The 19,868-nt window shown below is 38.5% G+C and overlaps 1 protein-coding gene across 1 annotated transcript; it reads right to left on the reverse strand.

The window, feature by feature from the left end:
• Positions 1 to 341: 341 nt before the first annotated feature.
• nat8l (N-acetyltransferase 8-like) lies at positions 342 to 12,765 on the reverse strand. The gene is made up of 3 exons (XM_077228152.1): positions 12,310 to 12,765; positions 10,952 to 11,116; positions 342 to 5,815 (listed from the first exon to the last, which is right to left on the reverse strand). The coding sequence occupies exons 1-3, from the start codon at positions 12,614 to 12,616 to the stop codon at positions 5,448 to 5,450; spliced, it is 840 nt and encodes a 279-aa protein (XP_077084267.1). The 5' UTR covers positions 12,617 to 12,765; the 3' UTR covers positions 342 to 5,447.
• Positions 12,766 to 19,868: the final 7,103 nt, after the last annotated feature.

A 19,868-nucleotide genomic window follows, 5' to 3' on the forward strand; every position in this document is an offset into this window, starting at 1 on the left:
AAAGGCTCTAAGTTACCCTCTCTGAACGTCAAATGACTGCAAGCCTGTCTTAAAGGTCTGGCACTGAGAGTAGATACATTTTACCATGCTAGGTCACGATCTGTTTGTTCTTTCTCAAAGTCATTAATTAATTCTCAGTACTCACTGAGAATTGGCATAGAAGATCTTTTAGAATGTGCAATGGGGGTCAATAATGAGGTCATGTTTTGCACAAAGTATTTGAACCTTGCATGTTACTTATGACTATGAATAATGTTGCCCTTATTTAACCAGACTTTGTAATTTTTGAATGTACATTTGTACATGTGTACACATGCAACTTCAGGCACATGTGCACAAGCTTTATGCATCATTCCTTTAATTGATACAGTATGTACATCCTTTTCTTTCATAAATCAGGAAAACTTTTCTTTACATCTTTATAAAGTTCCTGTGTATCAAGGAAATTAAAGAAAAAGAGAAAAGGTGGGAATGTAAAAAGCAGTTTAAAAAAAATTCCAAAGGAAACCCAGGCAGTACAATGATTTCAGACCCAAAGAACCAGGTGATCACTGCGACCAAACAGGTAAAGCAAGGTCAGATTTACCATGCTGAAAAACTAAAACCTCCCTTTTCTTTCCCCAAACTTCATTATCATACTAAAACCAGCCCCATCTTGTTGCTACTGACCCGCCCCATGTATGGTTGCATATCATTTCCCTGCTATGCTTTGTATAGGCTTGTTTCTATAGTAACAGGCAGCCAATGACTGAAATGTGTTTAACACACTGACAAAATGGAGCAACTAATGTCAACTCATACCAGAAACTGTAAACATGAGCATTTCTAAAGCAAAGAAAAATGTTACTCGCAACTTGAGAAATTGTTTTAGTGCCATACATTTCCAAAGTGATTTACCCATAAATTAGCAATAATTTTAAATAATTAGTAACCTGCTGGCACTTTGCAATGCTTCTAAGAACCCCTAATAAGTGCTAAGAGGATGCAGGGTCTCCGAAAGTTGCTTCTGCTTCTCTGACTGGCACAAATGGAAGCAGATTGTATAGTTAGAATTGTCTCAGTTTGCAGTTGTTTCCCAAAGTGAATTGTTGTTGTTGTTGTTTTTTTGTAAACGTCTTAATTATATTCATATAGTTTCTGTTACAAAACGATCACAAAATGTCCCCAAATGCTATTTACAGTTAATTACACTTTACAGCTTTACATATATTAAAATGTTAATAAAAAAGGTTAATTGTTTTCAAGAAAAATAATAAAGCTTTGTAGATATGAACCTGCATATTGTGCCACTTGTAAAACTGGCAGTGTGGTGTTGATTGCCGTCACAGATTGTTGGAAACTGCACTCCTCGTGAATCAGGAGACAGTGGATTTTTAAGACCAACCAATTGTGGTTCAGAGCTTGACGTAACTTTCAGAGGCCCATGACATCACTCGCTCACAAAGGTTTCTCGCTTATTTTTGTGGGTTTCGTATCAGTACAACATAAAAATCCACCATAAACTGAAGAATTCAAGATGCAAGTAAACATGTTAGTTGTAATTAGAATTAAGGAAATATAAAAAAATGAGAATATACAAAAAAGAAAATTCACATTCACACTTTGTCAGGCCTTGGCTTGCCCATGGTGATGTTGCTGTGCCATTACTAATAACATCTTAGCGACTGTCACCAGTAAAGTATGAGGGATTGAACATCAATGCAGCATTAGAACATTTATATAATCTCATGGGTCATGTTCTTGTTATGTTTGTTTTTTCCCCAACTGTGATACTTTGCATTATTGCTTTATAAAATGGCACATAGGATTGATTTCCACATGAATACTACAAAGATGAGTTTATCTTAAAGACAAATGGCAAAATAAGGAAATACAGCAAACATCTCAACTTTGGCAAATGCAACTTTTTAAGAAATACTGTTGATACATTGTAGTGAATCATAGATAAGCACATGAGACAAACCCTTCTTTTTTTTAAATAAAAAAAAATTCAGAAAGTTGTGCTACAAGTGGCACTACCTCCTTAGCACTTGAAGCCACAATAAGTGAGTGCTTTCAACCCCAAAAAATGAGAGGAGAAGGAAGCAGCTCCACATTTTGATGTCCTGGCTTGTTCCATGCTTCACCTGAAGGGTGATAGTGATGCAGCAAGACCATCTATCATCGTGAATCTTCTCGAACTCCCTTCTCCTCTGTGAAACATTCTTAGCAGCCATCTTATTCATGCAGGTTACCAAGGTCAATCTGAATGCCTTGTATAGTATAACACTGATGTATAAGAATGCACTTTATTTCTGTGTTGTTGTTTTTTGAGACTTGGGTAAAACACCAGCTTTTTTCTTGCGTAACTTAACTTGGCCGCTGTCTTGAGCACTGCTCCAACTTTCAGAGACATTCTCCAGCCAATCGAGTCACCAGTCTAAACCCACATAGGACACTAACTGTACTGTATATATAAATCCAATTTAATTGAGCGCTTAGCATGTGAAAACGTTTTAGCATGTGCAAAACCAGCGGCATGATCAGGAACTGGTCAACGTGTTAGTTAAACACAAGCAGTCACACAATCATGGTGTTCTTGCTTGCACTTGCTTGCAATTTTAGCATCACAATAAGGCTCTCTTCTATCTGGCAACAATACATGCACCTTATAGATAAAATTCCCAATCCCATGCTAACTGCATTCGGAATAATAAGTTAAAGGTTTTTCAAGACAGTTGCTCTACAGAAGAATAACACTCAATTGAGCAAAATACCTCAATTACATCAATCACTGTTCAAATCTGGATCTTCAAAATACATAATACATTGCTGATTGCCGTGTACATTCAAATCTGCCAGCTCTCTGGTAAATCATTTATGTGTTTTTTCTGTTGATCTGTTACTGATTTCTAAATGTGGGATTGAACTTCATGCTCCTTGTATATTTTCATACTGTGTTACATTTGTGTTTGATCGTTTTGGTAATTGTTTCACAAGATATCAGGTTAGTGTGATCTGTAGCCTGTTTGCTTTGGGTTTACAAAGGAATTCATGTTTAAATATCCCATCACAGATTTGATCAGCCTAACCTTTCTTCTTAAGGATATTGGTGCATTCAAATATCCATTCAATGAGTCAATTTTAAGGGAGACAGGTGGATGCTATGTCTAATTTGACTGGCACACCCAACTGGCAAAGTTGTGTCTACAGAATTGCTTTCTTGGTGCCTTGTTCATTTCAAACTACATAGCTAAAATAGGGATGTCCTCAAGTAAAGTGAGAAGCGTCACTTAACTTATCTGTAATCAAAACAGCGCATTCAGTGAAAAAAATGTCAAGGCCTTCTTAATGATAAAAAAGAACATCTCGCAATATCCTAAAAGATGACAATAACTCAAGAATTTTAGAATGAACAAAAATTACATCGAAAAAAAAAACCGCTCCACTTTTAAGACTTGCCATGTTAAATATGGTATTTTCTTGCTCATTTTTCATTCAAAGACGTTTCATGCAACAACAATTTCTTTGAACAATGAAACACATATTTGTTATATGTTCAGTTAAAAAAAGAAGAAGCTTGTTTTACATATTTTTAAATATACTTCTTTTCAGGGGCAGGCACCGTACGCACAAACCAGGTACAGAGGCATGCCACATACTTGCATTGCTCTTGCATTCTACTATTGGCAGCTGTGATGTCATTGAAGCAGCAAGCTGGTGGGTAATCCTATTGTTTGGTTGACCCCGCCCATCGCACATTCTAAGCCATGCCCACAACTCTCCACACTGCTACTGTGACATCACAGAAGAATGGGGATAGATAGTACAAGCTAGAATGGGGAAAAGGGCGGTGCAACAAGACTCTGTGGTGCATGCAGAGAGAGGGGGGTGGGGGCGTGAAGGAGGGAGAGGTCTGGCCCAGGGTTGCAGTTAGATTTTTGGATGGGGGTGGGGTTAAAGTCAAGGAAAACTGGCAATGATCATGTTTGTTTTTGTTTTTTGCACTACATGTTACTACTATGTATTTTTAAATCACATTTAGTTTCTTAACTTTATACAACATTGTCACAGGTGAGGCTTTTTGTGGTTTGTCTCTCCCTCTGCTGGTACTGTGATAGGAGGATAGAGACGGAGAGAGATTATGGGTATGTCTTATATGTATGTTTTCAAACATTTTACATATACATTGAGTAGTTGCAGAATATAAAGCCTTAGATATTGTATACTTATACAATCCTTTTTATATATGTATCCAAATTTAGATTTGTGCCTAGTTTAATTTCAGGTTTATAATCTCATTTCTGCCTTTATGCCACCCAAGTTTAATTCAAATGCACTTGGATTCTGATCGCCTTTGTTTTTGCTTTTTTGTTTTGTTTTTGTATTTTAGACTTTGCTTTGGAGGAGCGATATCAGACAGCGTTTAAGCAATTTTTTTTTTTAACCAAAAAGTTTAATCAAGTCATTATTAAAACTTCATCAAATCGGTACACCAATAGATGTGAATATGAAATGTGTGTACACTAATAATCAGATTTCAAGTGAATTTAGACTTTTGTAAACGTGAATTTCCCTGACTACAACTTTAAATGTTAGCCAAATGAAGAGTAGAGAAGAAACATTTTCTTTAACATGAAAGAGCGTTCATGTTTTTCTGGTTATTTCTTAATGTTGATACTGTGGCTCAGCACTAGGAACCTGCTTAACCATCAAAACAAATCAAGATCATATTGCAAAGTTGTTATCGTAACCTATTAAACAAGGGGTGCTTAAGGATATAAATCACTGGCTTTATAATATTCCACATTTCTAGTTGTTTTTGTTCATCAGTTATACACAGTTGAAAAAATGCTGTGCTTTGGACTAAAAGTTACAATTGGATGGACTTTTTGACTCCACCAGACTGCCGCTGTTGCAACGTTCAAATGTACTTCGTCAAGAGGACAAGGTGGATTGATCTTTACTGCCTCCTTCCCTCCAGTTCCTACGTCCACTGCTTCCTGCACTGTGTTTATAGTGGTCTGTGCTACTCTGTGGATAGGCCTATAGGATGGATTGGAAAAAGATCAAAGGCAGAATTAAGCTGCCTTGGTTGATTTATGTGTTTAAGGGAGACTCTGTCACTGCGAACAAATTCACATTGTATCCCAATAAGATAAAATCATTTGGGGCTATTCAATTGTTCATGGTGTTTCAGGGCAAGATGACCATGAAAAGAAAGCCTAAGAGCAGAAACGTCAAATGTGGTCAAAGAAATGAAATGTCCCATTAAACCCCCTCAAAAACAATGAGCATAAAAAGGAATAAAAATAAATGTTGTAGGAATAGATGTGACTTTTTAAAAACGAAACAAAAACACAAATAAATAGGTAGAAGAAGAGGACCGGGTCAGTGGGTGGTTCAGGGTCATTGCCGGCATTGTCGTTTATATTCTATCTTCTGCGCTCATGTTAACCCTCTGTCTCTCACTCTTCGTGAAGCTGCAATCGGTACCGACTATAGCGAATTTGGAAGAAGAGCCTCTCCAGCGGTGAACGGGTCATTCCTGGCAGCGTGTGGTCGTCAGTATCCCCCACTCGCCGGAAACCCAAAGACTCGTACAGCTTGTGGGCGGCCATCTTGACGGCAGTTGTTCCCAGAACCACGGCTGAGAAGTTGTTTAACATGGCAAATTCTAGAACTCGTCGACCCAGGGCCTTGGCGATGCCTTTTCCACGGAAGCGAGAGTCCACGGACATGCGACGGAGTTCCAAGGTGTTGTCGTCTTCTCGACCTTGCGCTGCCACGATGCCCACCACCTGGCCTTGCAAAACTGCCACCCAGAAACAAGAGCCTGTGGGAATCAAAACAAAGAAGATATTCAGTTTTTGTCTTTAGAGTAAACATTAGCCAGCTATTTGTAAAAATCTTGCATCTAAAATATGACCTAGGTTTCATTTAATTATTTTGACTAAGCATTTTCTGCCCAATAGGGTCATGCTTATTTCCAACTGTATTCAGATTTTAGTATTCATGATGGTATAGGCTGCTCTTCAACACCCCTCATCGTTAGATCATCAAGCCAATCCATTTATTCAGTTCTAGACTAATTAAAATCTATTTATCTCACATTATATGGTTGACAATCAATGATTCAGTTGTCTTTGAATAAGACTAGCAAAGTAGCTGATGAGAGGGGTTATTAAGAAGCAGGGACCATGATATTGTTCAAAAAAATGTGCTGCACTGAAATTGTAAAGCAGAATTAAACTCTTTTTAAATGTGTATTTATGTTTTTGGTTGGCACACTTTTCCCACTTCATCAGCCTTATATATTTTTTATGCTCTAAAAAATTAAATTAAGTTCACCTGGAGATGTATACGATGTGCATTAGTGTGAGTGCAGATTACGAATAGGTTGTGTTCTGAAATGTGAAACCATATTTAAGCACACTGTGTAGCAGTCAGTATTTATGGATGTATAAATGTCCAAGTGTGCCATAAACAGAATATGAACCTGGGAGACATGTTTATGATTGATTTTTTGTAATTTTGTCATATTCATGTTTTAATAATAATGTATGGGGGAAACCTGTTATAATAAATTGTTTACCATTTTTTCAGAGGAAAAGTCAGACATAAAAATGTGCACCATCAAATGAGTTTCAAAGCTATTTGTAAGACCCATGATTGACGTAAATAAAACCTGCTGATCACGTCAGTACTGATGACTTGCATCAGTAATGCTGAGAATTCAATTTTTTTGCATATTTGTTTCCTGTTGGACAAGCCAACTGTCAGCTTTAGGTCAGATTCTTATTTTAACATGAGAGGAGCACAGATTACGGTAATTCTAATCTTAAACATTGTATTTTATGTCATGCTTGTGAGGCTCAGCTCTGTTATAAATAACTAAATTACTTACTGAGTTGCAGTGAGAAAGGAGATAAATACGGTGAGGGGGCAGGACTGTCACATCTGTGCCATAGAAGCTGCAAAGACTACAAATACACAAGGACGCGACTGAGCTCTGGATTCTCCAAGACATAAGAAGTATAGCAGGAAAAGGTAAGTCTAAACCGATAGGTTTTCAATGACTTGATGTTATCTTTTATCATGCATACTAATAGTTGGATCAGTATTTGAACTTTCTGTTTTCTGTTAAAAATCGTGTTTCTGGCACAAGATCGATTAACTTCTCTGACACACTCCTCTGTTTTACAAGATTAACCCCTCCCTGTTCAAAACATGTTCTTAAGCATCTAGTCAATACCATCTTCTAAAATCTCTCGCCAAACTGTCGAAAAAAGTCATAAAAAAAGCAGTTGAACATTAAATAAAATCACAAAATCAAATACTGCAAGTGTAATATTTATGTAAGAGGGATTAGTTAATTCATGACGATAGCCGTGAGAACTAAACATTCAAATGTCTGGTTAAACTTTAGGCCTGTGATATTAATCTGTTCCAAATTATTATGCATTTTATTATATTTTTCAAATAAAGTGTTTGTTTGTTTTATTTCTCCATATCTATTTAGATAACTGATATCAATCTCAGACAGGTTTGTTAAATAGTTTGCCAGGTCTACTTTGGTAAATGCAAACCCTACTTAAACGGGTTCTTCCAGATTATTAAGCAGTTCACATAAAACACTGCACACTGGTCCATTTACAAATATAAATGTTTTATATTGGTTTTGTTCAAACAGTGCTGTTTCTTTTGCTATAGATATTTATTTAAAATTTCAGAATATAAAGCAATGTTAATTGTGTTCTTTAATTTGTTTCTTTTTCTTTTTTTTATAAAAAATATAACAAAAAGAACCGATAAGAATACCATTAAAGTACCTGATCGATAAGCCGTATCGGTTAGAGTAGTAAAACCTCAACGATACCCATCCCTAGTCATGACTGCATTAGTTTCAGGGCTGAGGAGCACTATTAATCACTGTGGAACTGAACGTCCTGCTGTACACTCATTAGTTTTACTACACCCCCTCCCCAGCTGTGTGTGTGTGTGTGTGTGTGTGTGTGTGTGTGTGTGTGTGTGTGTGTGTGTGTGTGTGTGGACCATTCAAATGGAGAAAAATAACATTCGCCAATAATATTGAACAACTTATTATGATCCAATTAAATCCTGATGGATAAAATCAAGTCCTGCTTCACATTATTTCTGCTGAATATGCAGTTTTACGCATCCCATTAAGGAAATTAAATGTCAAAAATGTCATTTCATGTCATCATTGATGACTAGTGGGAGCATAACAGATCTGTTGGTGTATTTTCCACATATTAAAGAGGTGTCTTCCTGTCCAAACTAGTGGTCTTTTTCAAGTATATCACTATGGTGCTGTATATTATGGGCTATTCCTTGTGTTTCCTTGTGCAAAAACCCTGTCTCTTTAAAAATAAAAGCCACTTCAAATAGATATTGAGTGCATTAAAGAAACATCAGCCTGGCAGATAACCCATATATTCTTTACCATTCCCTCCTCAGATGTAGGATTCCACATTAGCATAGCAAGAGAGAAAATCCCTTGGGAGAATCCTTTGTCTGCATGCAGCTACTAAACAAAACTACCACACATATTCACAACGGGGCTTTGATTCACACCTTCCCCCATTTCCTGACCCTACTCTTCAATTCTCTTTCACTTGATGCAGGACTAAATAAAAACCTTGTCTGCACTAAGGACTGAGAACTATTTATATATATATATATATATATATAAAGAAATAAACACTTTGATTCAACAAGGATGCATTCAATTGATAAAGTAACGGTGAAGAAATGTATAATGTTTAAAAAAGATTTCTATTTCAAATAAATTATGCTATTTTAAACGTTCTTTTCATCAAAGAATTCTAAAAAAAAAAAATATTGGTAAGATTCTTGTCTCTTATGTTCACCAAGGCTGCATTGTTTGAAATATTATTATCGATCAACCAAATATTATTATGAAATATTATTACAATTTAAAATAACTGTTTTCTATTTAAATATATTTTAAATTGTAAATTATTCCTTTGATGGCAAAGCTGAATTTTCAGCAAGTCTTCATTGTCAAGGGATCCTAAAGAAATCATTCCATTTGCTGATTTGTTGCATAAGAGCATAACATTTCTTCTTATTAACATTGTTGTAAACCGTTGTGCTGCTTAATATTTTTGTGGAAACTAATACATTGTGGTTTTTTTTTTTAAGATTCTCTGATGGAAAGTTCTAAAGAACAGCATTTTTTACTTTTTTTAAGTCTTTACGTCTGATCAATATCTATGCATCCTTTCTGAATAAAATAAATAATTTGTTTAAAAGATCAAATGAAATCCCCAAGCTTTGAACGCAAGTGTATCATTTTGCATCACTCACAGTGATTCTCCAGGCCTAAGATATATGAACTGGCTTTACTTCTAGCGATTACAGAGAGCATCTGGCTGTTTGCTAAGGCAGCTGCTCTGAATTTGACCGTGAAGTGATGCAACAGAGTTTATCATAGGAAATAAATGTCGCTGACGCTGTCTGAGGGAAGCCCATAGAATGATAAAAGATTTCAGCCATCCAGCTCTCAATCTGCACGTGCTACTACCATCTGCTAAACAATTCCAGAGTGCCAATCATACACAAGTAGGTTAAAGAACAGTTTTTATCTGCAAGGTATCAGGATACTAAAGAGCCACTAGCTACCTTCATCATTCTGTCCCTCTTCAACTGCACTTTGATTGTTATCTGCAGTATTTATTAGTATGTTTACTACTGCATCGCGGTTAAATGCACAATGGGATTCATTAACTGTACTGGATCTATTGCTAATTTATCCACCTGAAAGGGTTTGTTGTGTTTATCACCAAACTCTAAAATTTTGCTCTTTCTGCGCTTAAAATTGGATCATAAGTGGAAAGTTATTTTTTATTTTGGGGTGCTTTAAAGATTATAACTGAAAATCTGAGTTTACCTCAGTACAATTTGTATCAGCATTTTTCCTGCCTTCAATCGATAGGCCCACATGACTCAGAAGATTTATCCTCAAGAGCAGAACTGAGAGAGACTTTATGCATATTTCATGAGTCTTCAGCATTAAAGCTACACATCAGATATTCAGCCCATCTTGGACATTTAAAGTGCAGTATTTATCCTCAATTTCACAGGTACTGATCTTATATTTGTTCTGGTGAGATAAATGGTTGATTGAGGAAGCTGGTGCATTGTGGGAACTTGGAAATTCATACAATGAAATATTTTTTTCTCTTAAATATAGTAAGACTATGTAATATTACAAGTATTCGTGCCTAAGCATGTTATTAGATCAGCATAGTTATATTTTACTACCAAGTGCCCAGGTGCTGTTTGAAGTAGACATATTTATATCATATTTTATGTATATTATATTGTGCTTTATATATATATATATATATATATATAATGTCATTGACTTCACCAATATAATGAACTGCTTACAGTACCATTCAAAAGTTTGTCAGCAAGATTTTCTTTTAAATAAATTAATAGTTTTATTCAGCAAGGACACCTCAAATTGATCTAAAGTGACCAGTAAAATGTGTTACAAAAAATATTTTTTATATATGCTGCTCTTTTGAACTTTCTGTTCATCTAAACAATCATAAAAAAATGTATCGGTTTAAAAAAAATGTAGCAGCACATCGGTTTTCAACACTGATACTTTGGCACCAAATCAGCATTCAGGAATGATTTCTGAAGTATAATTAAAAATATTATAAATTGTAATATTTCATAATATTAATGTTTTTACTAAATATATTGTTGAAATAATTACAGCCTTAAGAGACTGCTTTAAAAAAACATAAAAAAATCTTACTGACCCCAAACTTTTGAACAGTGTGAGTGTTGTACAGGTTTGGCTATTCTTATGAGAGCCAAAATGTCCTCACTAATATAGCGAAACATGATGAAAACCTACTTGTGATGATAATTTTGTGTCAGTTTTTATGTGCGTGAAATTACCCCTTACCTGTGGGTTTCATGTAATACTCCTCAATGTCAGCCATATCAGTGTGCAGAGCGCAGTCCAGGTATTCTAGAATTACTTTTCTGCTGTAGTAATAACGTGCACCCATTAGAATAAACGGTGCGCAGAAGGTCAGTGTGAAGGATTTGGTCATAACATAGCACATTACTATGGAGAAATGGAAGAAAAATAAACGACACCTGTCAGAAAAGAGAATCAAATGTTTGATTTTTGGCAGAAGAGAGACAAACAGACAACAAATGTTTACACAATTAGGAGTGTGCAGAGAAACCCTAATTTACCAGGGCAGTGAGATGTAACGGAAAACTGACTAATTACGGTGTATCCTGTAATTAAAAAAAAGTAGTAAGTAACTTTATACACATGTACGGTTGGAATTTATTTTAATGGGCAATGGAGTGCACAATAACAGGGTCTTCATGGATGTAATTAAACTCAAGAAAATCTGAGTATGTTGGCACAGGATGGCGCCCTTGAGTACTACTGCGCATTGTTTACTGTCAACACAACTCTAACTAACTGTAAAATGCGCACAAAGTTTTAGCTATTCTAAAGAACACTTCAAGTTAGCCTTTATGCTGCATTTATCAGAGGAACAGTACCGTGATGCAGCATATTCTCTGAGCATATTTAGTATGCCGGTAAACATCGTTTAAAAAAAATCATTAATTTCAGCTGTAGGGTTATACATATTTTTTCAATGTAGCATAAAGGTTCAAAAAGGTTGCTGTTTAGCCAGATCGACACGATGCTCACTTACACCGCCTGTAGTTGAAAACCATTGAAAATCATTAGTAAACAAGAAAATGAAATAACCCATTAAATATTATGCGTATTATTAATGGTTATCAATTCTCTGTAAATTAAACGTCATAGACCTAAACAGGCAAAAACACAACTTCGTGCACTAACACGAGACGTATTGTGGGGAACGTCGTGCGCTCGCGCGGGACTCATTCATTCATTCATTCATCATTCGGAGCGCAGCGCGCGCGCACACACACATATTCACCGGTAACGCATGCTGCATGCTCTGAACTGCTGCTGTCTTTGTGACTCCTTGATATTCACTGGGATTGTATATTAAAGGTTTGTATATACAAATATTTCACGTCCGTAAAAAAACAAAAGTTAGCTTCATCGTTTTGAACATAAAATGTATGATGATTTGAGCATAAAATGTATCAATTGGGCTCATCATTTTAGTTAGACTCTTTTCATTTTAACAATTATTATACTTACTTATGAACTCAAACAGCTCAGAGCTTATTTTCACATGTTGCAGAGGAACAATGATGAAAGCGATACTCTCATCGTATTCCCGAATTTTGGTCACATACCTGTGAGAAAGACATAGATAATTTGGGTTCTAGTTTGCTGTTTTAGACCCCGAAATGCCGAATTAGGTATCCGCTCCATGATTCCCTCGTTGAAGATCCGGCGCACCTCTTCATGGTCCGAGCGTTCAAATTCGCGAATAAAAACCTGGTTCCGTTTTTCAACCTTATTCTCGGTCGCACTGGGAGAAGACGTCCACATTTGCGAGGAGGAAACTATAATTGAATCTTTTTTTGTCCCAGCTATGGCCTCGTGATCGTCTGCAACGATTTTAGTCTCGCAAACCATTTTGGGAGACGAACAATGCATGCAACTGGCCTGAAATGAACTGAAATTGGGGAGAAGCAAAAAAATAAAATAAAAGATGGATGATGGTCTTCTTTGTTATGGAAAGAAAAAAGACTGATGTATTACTGCAACCCCGAGCTTCCTCACGACCAAGACTTGCCGGTGCATCACAAGTGGTATTTATAATGCACCAAAGCCGCATTCAGATTCTGGGGTGTGGGTGTTCTCCTCATCTCGCTGATTGGATGCGGCGCTGTACCACATCACGGCGGTGGGAGGTGAAAGTACAAAAGATACACCGTAACGTATCTTTTTGAAACAGTATTTCCCCCCCCCCCCCGCCAGTACACCGGCGAAATCCCTCACATGTTTGTGTTTTGGGGGGAGAGTGAACTTGATGCGCTCTGGAGCGCCATGAACCCCGCGTGTGATTGCAGTATCTGCAACGTCACGACGATGCTGCGCAACATCAGTCTGCATACATCAGTGATACTCACCCGACCTGCACATTTTACAATGAGCGTGCAGATGTCGGTGGGTTTCATCCATTGGCATTGGCAACGTGCACTGCACAGCTTGTTTTACGAGAGTGTGTGAGTGACACTTTTACTGCACTGCAATGCTACGCTTTCTACGTAGCACAACAACCCTTTCTTCTTGGGACCCCAGATCATTGTGGTCGTGACTCGTGTCCACTCATTTGTAATAAGTGACTTTAAGGCAAGTTTTCTCAAAGTCGCTTATGTGTTTTGCGCTTATTTGCGCTTATTGGTCCGGGTCCTCTAGATCAGTAGCCTATGCGCAAAACTTCCGTATTCTGACAAGTCGCATCGTTTCCTGTCCAAAGTCTTTTGTATGTGCTTAGTTAAATATTGAGCTGTTAAAAGCTATAAAGATGAGCATAATCGATGACCATCTGATACCTTAAAATTTCATAGATACCGCCATCAGTTGACACTTTCTCTGACAAGCGAATGCAATGAGAACTCTTTTATTTTTTGTTCAAGTGACGTTCGGCATAAAGTCTATTTAATGTAGCCAATACGTTTGTGGTACGTTGACTCGCATAATGAAATCAAGATCCAGTGTTCATCATTTTTTTAAACATTGTAGCCCAGCCTGCCTATGAGAATCAGAACACACAGCCAATATGATATATGATCTATTTTATTTTATTTTTTGTCCTTTTTCGGATTCCCTCATTTACTAGCCTACATTTTCGATGTAGGATGTATTTTATCCTCTTTTCTAAATCTCTATCACAAGCTAAACACAACTCCCGCTATGACCGGATTACGTCAGTAGGCTAACTAAATGATTTAGGCTGCATATATGTTCTCTAAAGAAACTGATGCCCTGAAGAAATCGCCTCCATTTGAATAAGGTCGTATTGTACAGAACTAGTTTAGACTGGATCGCCCCGCCCTTTCTTCTTCTTATTCTTCCCCGACCATACCCTCCCCCTCCCAGACGAAAAAAGTCGTCTTCTTTTTTTCTAAATGTTTGAGCAGAATATATCTTACATGCGCCCTAAAACGAAAGTAACGTTTCTCAACAATTAAAAAAAATGAAAGCGCGATTAGTAATTGCTCTAGTGAAGATGCGGACTTTTCTCAGCATCAGCATCTGCGTGCAGACTGGTTGTTACGCCAACGGTCATGCGCGCGCGCTCGGGCTGCACTCTTGTCAGTTTGAAGATGTTGGTATTATCGTAATATTTAAGTATAGGCTAGTATAATATTTGTTAGAATATTTTTATTTTAATATTTTTTATTTTATTTTTATATTTTATATTATTATATATAATAATTTGATAATTGTTTTTTTTATCCTTTATTTCCTTGGCATTCTATGAAGAGATGTTGATACAATTAGAATGCATAACAAATCAAACGAAAATAGGGAAATTATTATATTCGGCCTATTACTAAATATTATTTTTTTACCAAAGAAAACAGTGAGAATCAAGAAGGCAATTATGAGGAATTCATGTTTAGTTTTGTTGATGTTGTAAATTTTATTTATGTATGTGCATATAGTGTTTGCTATCATGAAATCAGTACCACTTTACAATAAGGTTTCATTAGTTAAATTTGTTAACATGAACTAATAATGAACTGCACTTCTACAGCATTTATTAATTATTAATCTTAGTTAATATTAATTTCAGCATTTACTAACACATTATTCAAATCCAAAAGTTGTATTTGTTAACATTAGTTAATGCACTGACTATGACATAACATGAACAAACAATTAACAGGTGTATTATTATTAACGAAGATTAACAAATACAGTAACAAATCTGTTGCTCGTGGTTTGTTCATGTTAGTTAATACATGAATAATAAACAAATTAACCTTATTGTAAAGTGTTACTATGAAATCAAATATATAAATTCCTTACAATTTAGAGTTGGACATGGATTTAAGATTATTTCCCCAAGCTAATAACACTTGCTTAAGATAAAAACGAATGACATTGTCAGACTTAGAATGCGGCTGAAATCGAGTTATACTTTTATTTTAGTCAAGCATAACTCGCATGCTGCCGCAAAATTTACAGTAGCATGGTAGCATAAATGTAACATTTCCATATTAGCTTAACGTTACCCGCTGCTCTTAGTTTGAAGACTCGCGGTGAACTGCTGCTTACTTGGTGCTGCAGTCAGAGGAAACTCCGCTTACCACTTCATCTCCGCCAAATGCTTCCGCCCCAAAAATAATTTTATTACTTTTTTTTAATGAAAAATTATTCTTAACTCATCAGATCTACTTAAAAAGTGGTTCAATTGTTGGTTCCTTTTGAATAGCCTACTTTGGGTAGCCTGCATGAGGTCACTTGTTTCTCCTTCCATTGTCCTTATTATGTAACTTGACCTTTGACCTCAGCAGTCCAGAGTGAAGTGGCAACCCCAGATGCCAGACAGCACCAAAACTGCATAGTGTGTACTTCATTTTGCTGCAACCATTGACTTTTCAGATTCTCAGAAATAGTAATCACTAGTGTGTGAGTGTGCGTGCGTGACAATGTTGTGGTTTCCGAGATACCTACTAAAGCCAAGTCTGTGTATTGTAAAGTTGAGTAATTAGCATTACTCAACTTTACTCATTTCCGCAAATACGAGTCACGCGTCAATGGTTAAGTAGCTCTAGGGCTTTTGTACTTTGAGTATAAGAAATTAGTTTTGTGTTTTCATTTACTGTGTGATATTAGCAAGTGAGAAAGAGCAACAACAAAAAAAACAGCTTTAAACTAGAGTCTTAATAACCTTGATCTTGATAGAAACTATAAAAAAACATTAGTCTACAAGATTATCTGCAGTCTAGATCATTTTGACAAAAATAACTGTCATAACATTCTTTTATTTTGCTTGCAACAGTAGTAGGTGTATATTTACATAAACCCAGGGTTGTAGAATTTAAAAGGAACGCTATGAACGTGTCCCTACAATATCCAATGACTCTGATGTGTCCCACTCCCAAGCAATAATTTCCGAAATCAAGGACGCGGACAAAACAACATTCCTCGACGCCCCTGTTTCCAGCTCCGCCCTCTTAGGCCCGGCGGTGAGGCGGTTCTCCGAGAGGTACACGGAAGCGCAGAAGTCGTCCCAGGCTATGCGACACTTCCTGCCGAAACGCTCCAGCTCCGCTTCAAGTGGCCCAAGGCCGCCCCGCCTTCTATGCGTCCAGCCAGGCCGGTGAAACAGGCCTCTCAGCCCCGCCCTGCGGCTGATGCCCGCCACCAACAGCGATCAGCAAAGCACTTTCTGGCGCCAGGGCCTGCAACCCAGCGCCGTAACAGACGTCAGGCCGCCGAAGACCTCCTAGCGTCGAGGCTAAAGAGAGAGGGCCCGTGTCTCGCGCTTTCCGGACCACCCTCAAAGAAAACAGCGACACTTCGCACAACTCCCTGTTCAGCTCGGGAGGCTGGAGATTTTATTACTGTAAACATGCCCGTTGCACTGCGCGCGCCTCTACAAACAAACGCCGTTTTCACGGCAACCCACATAAAGCACAAAAAGAGTATGTTTCACAATTACAACACACGGGTTCATGGCACCCCTTTGTCAACCCCCCGCCCCAATTGTTATACTGTCTTGTCCCCAGGCAAAAGCCTATACAATCAGTCCAATACTCAGTACGTGCACAAATCACAATATAAAGGTGTTAGGCGGCCCGTCCCAAACTGTGTGTCAAACCCTAGCCACACGCGAGCTGGCCTGGCAAGCCATCCCCGATGTGTTCGAGTTGGGTCATAAGCATTATAAAGCAAGGTTACTTGCTCCAATTCGCTCGCAGATCCCCAAAGTTTCAGGCGGTCGTCGAGACTTCAGTGAGAAGCAGCGTGGGTCTCGTGTGTCGGGCCGAAATTCATAATCTGTTAGCAAAAGGGGCGATAGAGCTAATCCCCACCGCACTAAGAGACTCGGGGTTTTACAGCCGCTATTTTTTAGTCCCGAAAAAAGACGGCGGTCTCAGACCCTTACTAGATTTGAGATATTTGAACAAGGCTCTCATGAAACGGCCTTTCAAAATGTTAACTACCAAACATATCCTCGCGCAAGTTTGCCCGGGGGATTGTTTTTTTACAGTGGATTTTTTTTTACGGTGGATCTGAAAGATGCATATTTTCACATTCAAATAAACCCTCGTCACAGGCCATTCTTGAGATTCGCCTTTGAGGGCCAGGCTTATCAATACACCGTTCTGCCGTTCGGTCTGTCCCTGGCAGCCCGTACTTTCACGAAGTGCAAAGACGCAGCGCTTTCTCCCCTGAGACATGTGCTAAATTATCTCGACGACTGGCTAGTTCTGGCTTAATCAAGAACCGAACTACTGTCATACAGGAATTTGATTCTCGGCCATTTGAAATGCCCGGGTCTCAAAATCAATATAACCAAGAGCAAACTTATCCCCAGCCAGAGTGTGGTTTTTCTTGGCACAGTTATCGACTCTATAACAATGACAGCGCGGCTTACAGGGGAGCGCGTGCTCTCTGTACGGATGCTAGCAGCCTCTTTCAAGGCAAGCGAGCGTGCACCTCTAAAGAAATATCAGAAACTTCTCGGTCTTATGGCGGCAGCATCATCAGTACTCCCAATGGGATTACTGCGCATGCACCCGCTGCAACACTGGCTCAAACGCCGTGTGCCAACCCATGCATGGCAATCAGGCAACCTGCGCATCATGGTGAATCACAGTTCTTTGTGGACCTTGATTCCCTGGCGGGCTCAGGACTGGTACCACGAGGGTGTGACCTTGGGAGTTGTTTCCAGGAGGTAAATGGTTTTTACAGACGCGTCCAACCTGGGTTGGGGAGCGCTGCACGAGGGCAAGCCTGCCTCTGGTTGAGCACGGAGCAGGGCTTACATATCAACTGTCTGGAAATGAAAGCAGTTTGTTTGGCCCTCAAAGCATTTCTGCCAAACCTCAAAGGTCACCACGTTTTAGTCCGCACGGACAACACATCAGTGGTAGCCTACATAAATCGCCAGGGCGGCATCAGGTCGGGCAACCTGTATACCATAGCGAGAGACCTCCTCTTGTGGGCACAGACCAATCTGAGCTCTCTGAGAGCAGCGCATATCCCTGGCGTCCAGAATCTGGGTGCGGATATGCTCTCACGGGGCAACACTCCCCTGGGCAAGTGGTCCCTGAACTCACAAACGATCAGTCTAATATGGAGTGTGTTCGGCGAGGCCGAAGTCGACCTTTTTGCCTCAAGAACAAACACTCAATGCGCAGTGTTCTTCTCGAAGAAAAGGGATGCGCTGGCCCATCTCTTTATGCCTCTTTATTCCCCCCGTCTCGATGATTCCTCAGGTCATCAAACGGGTCAGGGAGAGCGGATGCCCAGTCCCTATATGTATAATCACATATACATTTTTTTATAAAACCCGCCTTTGGCCGGTTATATTTTCTATACTGCTGGACCCGACAGTGTCCGGTCCTATTAGTGTATTATGTTAGTTAAGTTACTGACATATAAATATATAAATATATATATATATATATATATATATATATATATATTACTAGACCCGACGGTGTCCGGTCTATTCATATATGTGTTTGGTTTTGGCTTGTTTTCTGCAAGCTCGGGGTCTGAGCTGCAGTAGGCAACCAGTTACTTATGGTGCGGGGTTTTGCATGGCATCCCCACTGCGTATAGCTACGCAATACGAAGTGACCGTTTGAAAGGGAACTACTGGGTTACTATCGTAACCTCAGTTCCCTGAGGGAACGAGTATTGCGTAGCTGGCCGCACTATAGTAATCTGGCAAGTTGTCGCTTCAGTCGTTATAAACCTGCTATAATGGCGCTTTTCGGGGACTAATATTCTTTTGGTGTGCTCTGACGTGTATGACGTAATGCTAGCTCAGTGGTGCACACGTCAGAGGCGCCCACGCCATTGGATGTGCTTTTGCCGCAGCGCAGCCAATGTGTGAGCCAGACATTCCCTGTGCTAGCTGTCAGCTGCAAATACGTTTTACATTATAGACTTCTGCTACGCAATACTCGTTCCCTATCTCAGGGAACTGAGGTTTCGATAGTAACCGAGTAGTTTTTACTACTGTATTACAATCACAGATAAGTGGCTAACAATCGTTAGTTTTGTGTGTCAGAGAGAGAGAGATTGAGATTGTGTAACGTTATGCTTAAGTGTGTGTGTTTGTGTAACCCTAGATTATAGGGACTAAATGTCACCACAAAGATGGCAATATCCGAAATATTTGTCCTTGTGGGGACTTGTGGGACTTTTAAAAAAAATTAAACAGCTTAAAATGTAAAAATGCCGAAGGTTTTCTGTGATAGGATTGGGATATAATATACAGTTTGTACAGTATAAAATCATTAGGTCTGTAAAAAGTCCCCATAAAACATAAAAACACAACATTGCTTGGTCTTGTTGAAATAAGAGGACTGTTGAAGTTGAAACCCTTGTCATCCCATCCCAGTCTCATCAACTGAGGCTGAAATATGTTTCAGTGCTCTTTAAGGAGACTGAAAACATGAACCATGGCACGTGACATGAACGTGACACTTAAAGGTTAGTTCACCCAAAAATTTAAATTCTGTCAGTACTCACCCTCATGTTGTTGCCACCCCGTAAGACTTTCGTTCATCTTCGGAACACAAATTAAGATATTTTTGATGAAATCTGGAGGTGGTTCACTCCTTCATAGGCTGCTAGAAAATGTATATCTGCCAAAAAGTATTTTCGTTGCTTGATAATATTAATGTTGAGCCACTGTAGTCACTTAGAC

This window comes from Siphateles boraxobius, unplaced genomic scaffold, assembly GCF_051911475.1.
Source record: "Siphateles boraxobius isolate OS27281-9 unplaced genomic scaffold, OSU_SipBor_1 130, whole genome shotgun sequence".
Classification (NCBI taxonomy): Eukaryota; Metazoa; Chordata; class Actinopteri; order Cypriniformes; family Leuciscidae; genus Siphateles; species Siphateles boraxobius.

Bases quoted from the DNA above. Each gene is read 5' to 3' on its own strand.
- nat8l (XM_077228152.1), bottom strand. From the start codon at position 12,616: ATGCATTGTTCGTCTCCCAAAATGGTTTGCGAGACTAAAATCGTTGCA. The intron at 11,117-12,309 runs GTATGTGACCAA...ATTTCTCCATAG, and splicing joins TATCTATGTCTTTCTCACAG to TAATGTGCTATGTTATGACC. The intron at 5,816-10,951 runs GTAAGGGGTAAT...TGATTCCCACAG, and splicing joins GTATTACATGAAACCCACAG to GCTCTTGTTTCTGGGTGGCA.